Raw genomic sequence first — 9706 nt, forward strand, 5'->3', positions numbered from 1 at the left:
TCACTTACACTTAACAACGGCAGTGCCCAGAGAGCCAGAGGAGCCGACCAAACCCTGCACATCGCCCAGCCCTGCCGGACACACAGCGGAGCTGCCAAGGTTGAACAAGCCACGTAAGTGTCCCCACCACTCCCATCCAAAGGCCTTTCTCATGTTATTTCCCAGGTTTCCCATTTTTATGTAATGTAAGAGATGCTGGTCCAGACCAATAAGCAGATAAGTAAGCTATCCAATGGATGGATGGATAAATTCTTTGATCGTCTTTAGTTATTCTGGTAGTAATTGTTGATCTTCAGATTTATGAATATCAAACAGGAAAGTAATTACTTCCCTTTTTTCTTGCTAAAGCCTTTCCCTGGTTCGGAATGGACATTGGTGGGACCCTTGCAAAAATAGTCTACTTCGAACCAAAGGACATCACAACAGAGGAGGAACAGGAAGAAACGGAAAACCTTAAAAACATCCGCTCCTGTTTGACCTCTAATGTGGCTTATGGCTCTACCGGCATCCGGGATGTCCACCTGGAAATGAAGGGTCTGGAGCTGTGTGGCCGAATGGGGAACCTGCATTTCATTCGTTTCCCCACCCAAGACCTCCCTGCCTTTCTGCGAATGACCCGTGACAAGCAGTTCTCCAGGCTCCATAAAACACTCTGTGCCACGGGTGGTGGGGCCTACAAGTTTGAGGCTGATTTCCAAACGGTGAGTTCAGCTGATGTTTCTGACTCAGATTTTTACAATGTAATGTGATTCACTTTGTCTTTGAAAAGGGGAAATTTCCAGAGGAAATCACAAATCCTATTATCAGTTTTGTTTTCCCCCTAACCCCTTCAGATTGCTGGTCTACAGCTCGTGAAACTGGATGAGTTGGATTGTGTCATCCGTGGGGCCCTGTACATGAACTCCAGTGGACCCTCCGAGTGTTTCTACTTGGAAAATCCAACTCATCCAGAGCAGTGCTTCCTCAAACCTTACCCACTGGAGAACCCTTACCCATTCCTTCTTGTCAACATCGGGTCTGGGGTCAGCATTCTCACAGTCCATTCCAGAGATAATTTCAAACGTGTCTCTGGAACAAGGTGAGCTAGGCTCCGATGATAATTTTTATATCTTCTAAAGCTAACATTGATATAACAGTTTGATTAATGTCTGGCTTTCAGTCTCGGTGGAGGGACTTTCCTTGGGCTGTGCTGTCTGCTGACGGGTTGCTCCACGTTTGAGGAAGCACTGGAGCTGGCCTCACGTGGGGAGAGCACACAAGTAGACAAACTTGTGCGGGACATATATGGGGGCGACTATGAGAGGTTTGGTCTCCCAGGCTGGATTGTGGCCTCCAGGTAGGATGTGGTCATATAATATAGTGTAAGTCAGCCTAGAATGACCTGCAACGCCGGCCCTGATACAAGGCTTAAAATTGTGCTCAAGCAATGTAATACTGTAAGAAGTCACAAGAGCAAGGAAGGATGCCTGGAGGTTTTGGGTGCTGAGTAATCTGAAAAGCAGATTCAGTAACCCTCAGTCATATTTAAACCTAGAGGTATTAGCAATAACCTGCATGATACCTGATGCTGCAGGATTAACCAAGACATGTCAGAGAAGAAAAAAATAGGGTTTATTTATTGCTGTGTACTCTTTGTTTCAGTTTTGGAAACATGATTTATAAAGAGCAGCGCGATTCAGTGTCCAAAGAAGACCTGGCCAGGGCAGCATTAGTTACCATCACGAATAACATCGGCTCCATCAGCAGGATGTGTGCCTTGAATGAGGTAAGCCTTTGTCACAGCTTACACACTAGGGTGGGGTGAAAAAATCTAAATTTCCAATAGCAATTTCCTATAGTGCGGAAAAGTTGTCACTGGACCTTGTTATTAAACGTGCAAAATATCTTTGAAATAGGTTAATATTTTCAGGCTCTGCAACGCGATCGAAGTTTTCACCTGTCACATCAATGCGCAGATCCACGCTATGTATCATCCATATCATAACGCGATGTAAATTGTTACAATTTAATACAAGAACCTAACAGTCAGTGACAATGAATAAGTGGGGAACGACTCATTCAGAAATGTGGAGCATGCTTACACTGACATACTGGCAATATACACTATCCATTATCTATACCATCCATCCATCCATCCAATATTTATACCGCTTTATCCATCTGGGTCTTACCAAAAATATTGGGACGCCACTCCAAATCATTGAATTTGGGTGTCCCAATATTTTTGGTAATATAGTGTATCTGTCATGATCCGCTCCTGATGTGTGCCACGCCCACCTCGTTACCTCGTGTTCAGCCCTGATTGTGATCACCTGAGTCCTGTTATGTCTAGCTTGTCTTCTGTATTTAGTCCGCGTCTGAGTACGTTACCCCAGATCCGTCATTGTAACGTTTGTGGATGTCTTTGTCCTGTCCGTAAATAAACCCGGTTTACCCGCATTTACGGCTTACCTTGCCTGTTTCCTGGCTCGCTCGCTCACCTATCATAACAGTATCTAACCATTTTGACTGTCATGCTTAATACTTTTCATTTTGGTGGCACTGAGGAACAATTTTACATTGCGTTATGATATGGATGATATGTAGCATGGATCTGTGCATGACAGGTGATTAATCGTAATGCACGTAGAGCCGCAGAGCGACGTTATGTATGTGTATGGCTGATACCCAGTAAAAATCTGCGTTACCTGAACGTTGGTATTTTGTAGTGATTATCACCTGAAAATATTAACCTTCAAAATTTCAAAGAAATTTTGCACGTTTAATAACGAGGTCCAGTGACAACTTTTCTGCACTATTGGAAATTGCTTTTGGAAATTTTGATTTTTTTCACCCCACCCTAATACCCACAAACTGGTATTTTGTAGCGATTATCATGTTGTGAAGGTGCACAAACACAACATCGATGAGTATAGATAATGGATAATGTATACTGCCCATTGAGGTGACAGGTGAAAACTTCAATCGCGTTGCGGAACCTGAAAATATTAACCTATTTCAAAGTTACTTGGCACGTTTCATAACGAGGTCCAGTGACAACTTTTCCGCACTATTGGAAATTGCGATTGGAAATTTTGATTTTTTCACCGCACCCTATTACACACACCGTGCCTGTGTACTCTGTTCACATATGATTCACATACGTGATACAGAGTGGGATGAACCGCATTACTAAAGAAATTTCCCACTATGTAGAGCAAAACCATACCTCCAGAACAAAGACTTCTGGCTTATCCCTACTAAACAGCCCTGCTCTCTGTTTTGTTAAGATATTAAAAATTTCTTACTGTGTTTTTGTGTCTAGCAAGTCTCATAAGGCAGTTTCTCTGTAATGTCTCCCATGATGCAAAACCCAAATTCCAGTAGTAGTAAAGGCCTTTCCTTCATGCTGTTCAGTCACCACTGGGGCAAGAAGTATATTTTTGTTTTAAAATGGGGAATTTGTTTAAAACTGCTTGCTAGCTGCTTTCTTTATTCTCTGAAGAACATCGAGAGAGTGGTGTTCGTGGGCAACTTCCTGAGGGGTAACATGCTGTCCATGAAGCTGCTGGCCTACTCTATGGAGTACTGGTCTGCTGGACGATTGAAAGCACTGTTTCTTCAGCATGAGGTATGAGTCATTTTAACCTCAAGCCTCCCTTAATGTTTTGTAATAGCCAGAGGTGGAAATTTCAGGTCCAGAAAGTAAAAATCCAGACCTGGATTTTGTTTCAACCAACCAATTGTGTATGAAGAGTCAATGTCACAGAGTACTCAGCTGGTTGGTTGAAACAAAATCATGGTCTGGATTTATACTTTCTGGATCTGAAATTTCCACCTTTGGTAATAGCTAATTAATGTTAATGGCCGTTAGCTTATGAACTTTTTGTATATGCTCTAAAGAATCAGCCATTTTGTTGATGCACAGTTTTTCATTTCGTTGTTCATGTTTTTTTTCCTCATTAAGCAGTTATTTGCTTGGAGCACCACATAATGAATGTATACTGTTTATAATGTGTATAATGGTTTTTATTTTTTTACAGGGCTACTTTGGAGCTGTTGGGTCACTTCTGGAGCTGTTAAAATCCTCCTAAGCCCAGAAGTATAAATGACCAGAGTGATATTCTACCGCCCTCCTGTACCTCTGCAACTCCATCTTTGCCATGTGGCCAGGTAGTGTATTCTAGTGTCTAATTCAGTTACTGTGTATTCTGTTTTTATTTTTGTCTTCTAAGCTTTTCTTTCTAACGTAGGTCCATCCATCCATCCATTAACTTCCGCTTATCTGGAGTTCGGGTCACGGGGGTAGCAGCTTCAGGAGAGATACCCAGACCTCCCTCTCCCTCTAAGGCGTTCCCAGGCCAACCGAGAGATATAATTCCTCCAGCATGTCCTGGGTCTGCCCCGGGGCCTGTAGGACATGCACGGAAAACCTCTCCGGGTAGCCGCCCAGGAGGCATCCGCACCAGATGTCCAAACCACCTCAACTGGCTCCTTTCGACGTGGCGTGACGTGGTCTCGGACTTAGAGGTGCTAATCCTCATCCCCGCCGGTGTGACCTCACCAAACTCCTCCCACGCCCGGCTACCAGGCGCTGGCAAACGGGCCCCTCCCCCATGCCGGGCTCCAGGGTGGGGCCCCGGTGACCCTAGTCTGGGCAAGGGAAATGAGACCTTGATAGAATTCTTTGTCATAAGGGTTTTTTTGGATTGCTCTTTGTCTGGCCCCTCCCCTGGGTCCTTTTTGCCTTGGGAGACCCTACCAGGGGCTATTGCCCCCGACAACATAGCCCCCAGGGTCACTGAGGCACGCAAACCCCTCCCCCATGATAAGGTGGCAATCCAAGGAGGAACGTAGGTAATGGAGAAAAAGAGAAACAGACCCAAGAAGTTATTTCATAATAAAAACCTTTAAAAATATTTATGAGAGTGTGTTTTACCACTTTTCTAAATGTTTAGTGTCAATAGTAAATTCCATGGTGTGCAAAAAGCTAAAAGCACATGCATTTACACATAGTAGTAATTTGAATTATTTGTTTCTGAATCTATGTTTTTTTTCTATTATAGAAATTACAGCATGGAAATAATTGCACTGTGTTGTGAATACTGTAAATGTAATGAAAATTTCTGTTTAAATCAGTACCATGATCGTCCTGTTACATGGAAACTACATGAAATACTATTTTAAAATCAAGCAAGACCTAAACTGAAAGTCAAAACTGCTGGAGAGCCAACAGGGTCATGCAGATTGGGACTGGAGTGGTGCCGAGGTGTTGACAAGCATAGTGGATAAAAATGGCATGTATGGCAGTACCAGCAGCCATAGTTTCAGTGTGTAATATGTTAAGTTGTGGATAGGCTAAGTTGAAGTAATAGGTATCCAGTTCAGATGTGAAGACTGAGCCTGATTCAGTATCCCAAACATAGGCCGGTAAACCATTCCATAATATAGGGGCCCTGTAGCATGATGCTTTGCCACCAAATGTCACATTATTTATATGTGGAACAACAAGAAAGGATGTTGTTTGACTTTGCAAAACATCAGGGTTTGCGGGTCTCTGGATCCTGGTTCCAGCACCCTCAGCTGCATCGTCAGACTGGGTACCCCTATACTGGTGGTGCAGTGAAGGAGATTGATCACATCCTTGTGGGCAGACACTAGAGGTTCCTACAGAACTGCAGGGTCTACTTAAGTAGCCAGTTGATGAATTCTGAGGACAAACTTGTTGCTACTGAGAGGGTTCAGCTTAGGTCCAGTAGGCTACAGTACCACGTACTAGGAGAATGAGGCTGGAACTGGCCAGACTCTGAGATTAGGCTGCTTCTAATGAGTTTGCCTGCAGCTTGTCTGAGGAAATTACAGACTTTGGTGTGGCTGCTGAACCTCACGTTACGTGGGAGATCTTCCGTGATAAGATCCTGAAGGTTGTGGAGGGTGCGACACACGACAAACAGTACCATGACAGACAAAAACAATGAACAGGTCACTCAATGAGAATGAATGACGCAACCGACTGGCTGCTTCTGGCACCGAGGTGGGTAAAATGGTACGGTCCACATTAGGGGTGTCTGAAATAGTTTTACATAAACTTTTCCTACAAGGTGAGGTTATCGTTTTTTTTTTTTTTTTACAACAAAAGAAAAATGTTAAGACCCCCCCCCCCCAAACTGCTATTTTTGTCTGTTTGGGGGGGGTCTGGGATTTGATCGGGGGGTACAGTACCCCCCGTAATTTGAACCATAAACAAGACCCTGAGATACTTAAACTCTTCCACTTGGTGGAGGACCCCATCTCCGACCCGGAGAGACCATTCTACCCTTTACTGTGGTAGAAAAATTATAAATCAAGCACTTATAATAAAAGTCTGGACGTCTTAGTTTGGTGAGTAAAGAAAATCTCTTTTATTCTAGCAAGTTCAGCAAAGTGCTCCCATCACACTCTGGCCCTTGGTACCAAGTCACCCCCGGCACACAGAGCAACCAGTAGATAAACCATAACTCCCAGGACTTCTAAGTCCTGATTGGTCATGAAACAACAACAAACTAAGCTGAAACTTATAACAAACACAATTCTCCTGCTCCATTGGTTCACCTTGATAGCAAGGTAAAGTTCACCCATCCATCCATCCATTTTCTCCCGCTTATCCGAGGTCGGGTCGCGGGGGCAGCAGTCTCAGCAGGGAAACCCAGACTTCCCTCTCCCCGGCCACTTCCTCCAGCTCCTCTGGGGGAATCCCGAGGCGTTCCCAGGCCAGCCGAGAGACATAGTCCCTCCAGCGTGTCCTGGGTCTTCCCCGGGGCCTCCTCCCAGTGGGACATGCCCGGAACACCTCACCAGGGAGGCGCCCAGGAGGCATCCTAATCAGATGCCCGAGCCACCTCATCTGACTCCCCTCAATGCGGAGGAGCAGCGGCTCTACTCTGAGTCCCTCCCGAATGACCGAGCTCCTCACCCTATCTCTAAGGGAGAGCCCAGCCACCCTGCGGAGGAAACTCATTTCGGCCGCTTGCACTCGCGATCTCGTTCTTTCGGTCACTACCCACAGCTCGTGACCATAGGTGAGGGTAGGAACGTAGATCGACTGGTAAATCGAGAGCTTCGCCTTTTGGCTCAGCTCCTTCTTCACCATGACAGACCGATGCAGCGCCCGCATCACTGCGGACGCCGCACCGATCCGCCTGTCGACCTCCCGCTCCATCGTCCCCCCACTCGTGAACAAGACCCCGAGATACTTAAACTCCTCCACTTGGGGAAGGATCCCATCCCCGACCCGGAGAGAGCATTCTACCCTTTTCCGGCTGAGGACCATGGTCTCGGATTTGGAGGTGCTGATTCTCATCCCAGCTGCTTCACACTCGGCTGCGAACTGTCCCAGCGAGAGCCGAAGGTCACGGTCTGATGAGGCCAACAGGACCACATCATCTGCAAAAAGCAGAGACCTATTCCTGAGGTCACCAAACCAGACACCCTCAACGCCCTGGCTGCGCCTAGAAATTCTGTCCATAAAAGTTATGAACAGAATCGGTGACAAAGGACAGCCCTGACGGAGTCCAACCCTCACCGGAAACAAGTCCGACTTATTGCCGCTCATGCGGACCAGACTCTGGCACCGGTCATACAGGGACCGAACAGCCCTTAAAAGGAAGCCCGGCACCCCATACTCCCGGAGCACCCCCCACAGGACTGCCCGAGGGACACGGTCGAATGCCTTCTCCAAGTCCACAAAACACATGTAGACTGGTTGGGCAAACTCCCATGAACCCTCCAGAACCCTGCGGAGAGTATAGAGCTGGTCCACTGTTCCACGGCCGGGGCGAAAACCACACTGCTCCTCCTGAATCCGAGGTTCGACAATCCGGCGGACCCTCCTCTCCAGAACCCCCGAATAGACCTTACCAGGGAGGCTGAGGAGTGTGATCCCCCTATAGTTGGAGCACACCCTCTGGTCCCCTTTCTTGAAGAGGGGGACCACCACCCCGGTCTGCCAGTCCAGAGGCACTGCCCCCGATGTCCACGCGATGCTGCAGATGCGTGTCAACCAAGACTGCCCTACAGCATCCAGAGCCTTCAGGAACTCTGGGCGGATCTCATCCACCCCCGGGGCTCGGCCACCGAGGAGCTTTTTAACCACCTCAGCGACCTCCGCCCCCGAGATAGGAGAGTCCACACCCAAGTCCCCATACTCTGCTTCCACATCGGAAGGCGTGTCGGTGGGATTGAGGAGGTCTTCGAAGTATTCCTTCCACCGACCCAAAACGTCCCGGGTTGAGGTCAGCAGCACCCCATCCCCACCATAAACAGTGTTGATGTTGCACCGCTTTCCCACCCGGAGCCGCCGGATGGTGGACCAGAATCGCCTCGAAGCCATCCGGAAGTCGTTTTCCATGGCCTCACCAAACTCCTCCCAAACCCGAGTTTTTGCCTCAGCGACCGCCGAAGCCGCATCCCGCTTGGCCTGCCGGTACCCGTCAGCTGCCTCTGGAGTCCCACAGGCTAAATAGGCCCGATAGGACTCCTTCTTCAGCTTGACGGCATCCCTCACCACTGGTGTCCACCAGCGGGTTCGCGGATTGCCGCCGCGACAGGCACCGACTACCTTACGGCCACAGCTCCGGTCAGCCGCCTCCACAATGGAGGCACGGAACATGGCCCATTCAGACTCAATGTCCCCCGCCTCCCCCGGGACATGGGAAAAGTTCTGCCGGAGGTAGGAGTTGAAACTCCTCCTGACAGGGGATTCAGCCAGACGTTCCCAGCAGACCCTCACTATACGCTTGGGCCTGCCAGGCCTGGCCGGCTTCCTCCCCCACCAGCGGAGCCAACCCACCACCAGGTAGTGATCAGTTGACAGCTCCGCCCCTCTCTTCACCCGAGTGTCCAAGACATGCGGCCGCAAGTCCGACGACACGACTTCAAAGTCGATCATCGAACTGCGGCCTAGGGTGTCCTGGTGCCAAGTGCACATATGAACACCCTTATGCCTGAACATGGTGTTCATTATGGACAATCCGTGGCGAGCACAGAAGTCCAACAACAGAACACCACTCGGGTTCAGATCGGGGGGGCCGTTCCTCCCAATCACGCCACTCCAGGTCTCACTGTCATTGCCCACGTGAGCATTGAAGTCCCCTAGCAGAACAAGAGAGTCCCCAGAAGGAATGCTCTCCAACACCCCTTCCAGAGACTCTAAAAAGGGTCGGTAAAAAGGGTCCGCTCGGCGCATAAGCGCAAACAACAGTCAGAACCCGTCCCCCCACCCGAAGGCGAAGGGAGGCTACCCTCTTGTCCACCGCGGTAAACCCCAATGTACAGGCGCCCAGCCAGGGGGCAATAAGTATGCCCACCCCCGCTCGGCGCCTCTCCCCGCAGGCAACTCCAGAGTGGAAAAGGGTCCAACCCCCTTCAAGGAGACTGGTTCCAGAGCCCAAGCCGTGCGTCGAGGTAAGCCCGACTATATCTAGCCGGAATTTCACAACCTCGCACACCAGCTCAGGCTCCTTCCCCATCAGAGAGGTGACATTCCATGTCCCAAGAGCTAGCTTCTGCAGCCGAGGATCGGACCGCCAAGGTCCCCGCCTTTGGCCACTGCCCAGCTCACAATGCACCCGACCCCTATGGCCCCTCCTACGGGTGGTGAGCCCATTGGAAGGGGGACCCACGTGCCTTGTTCGGGCTGTGCCCGACCAGGCCCCATGGGTATAGGCCTGGCCACCAGGCGCTCGCCATC

General features: G+C 48.9%; 1 protein-coding gene across 1 annotated transcript; it reads left to right on the forward strand.

The window, feature by feature from the left end:
* The first annotated feature begins 452 nt into the window (after positions 1-452).
* LOC140582861 (pantothenate kinase 3-like) lies at positions 453-4632 on the forward strand. Its single transcript, XM_072707264.1, has 7 exons — positions 453-701; positions 834-1078; positions 1160-1336; positions 1642-1765; positions 3485-3610; positions 4023-4152; positions 4233-4632. The coding sequence occupies exons 1-6, from the start codon at positions 528-530 to the stop codon at positions 4071-4073; spliced, it is 897 nt and encodes a 298-aa protein (XP_072563365.1). The 5' UTR covers positions 453-527; the 3' UTR covers positions 4074-4152; positions 4233-4632.
* The last annotated feature ends 5074 nt before the right edge of the window (positions 4633-9706 follow it).

This window comes from Paramormyrops kingsleyae, chromosome 25 (genome assembly GCF_048594095.1).
Source record: "Paramormyrops kingsleyae isolate MSU_618 chromosome 25, PKINGS_0.4, whole genome shotgun sequence".
Lineage (NCBI taxonomy): Eukaryota > Metazoa > Chordata > Actinopteri > Osteoglossiformes > Mormyridae > Paramormyrops > Paramormyrops kingsleyae.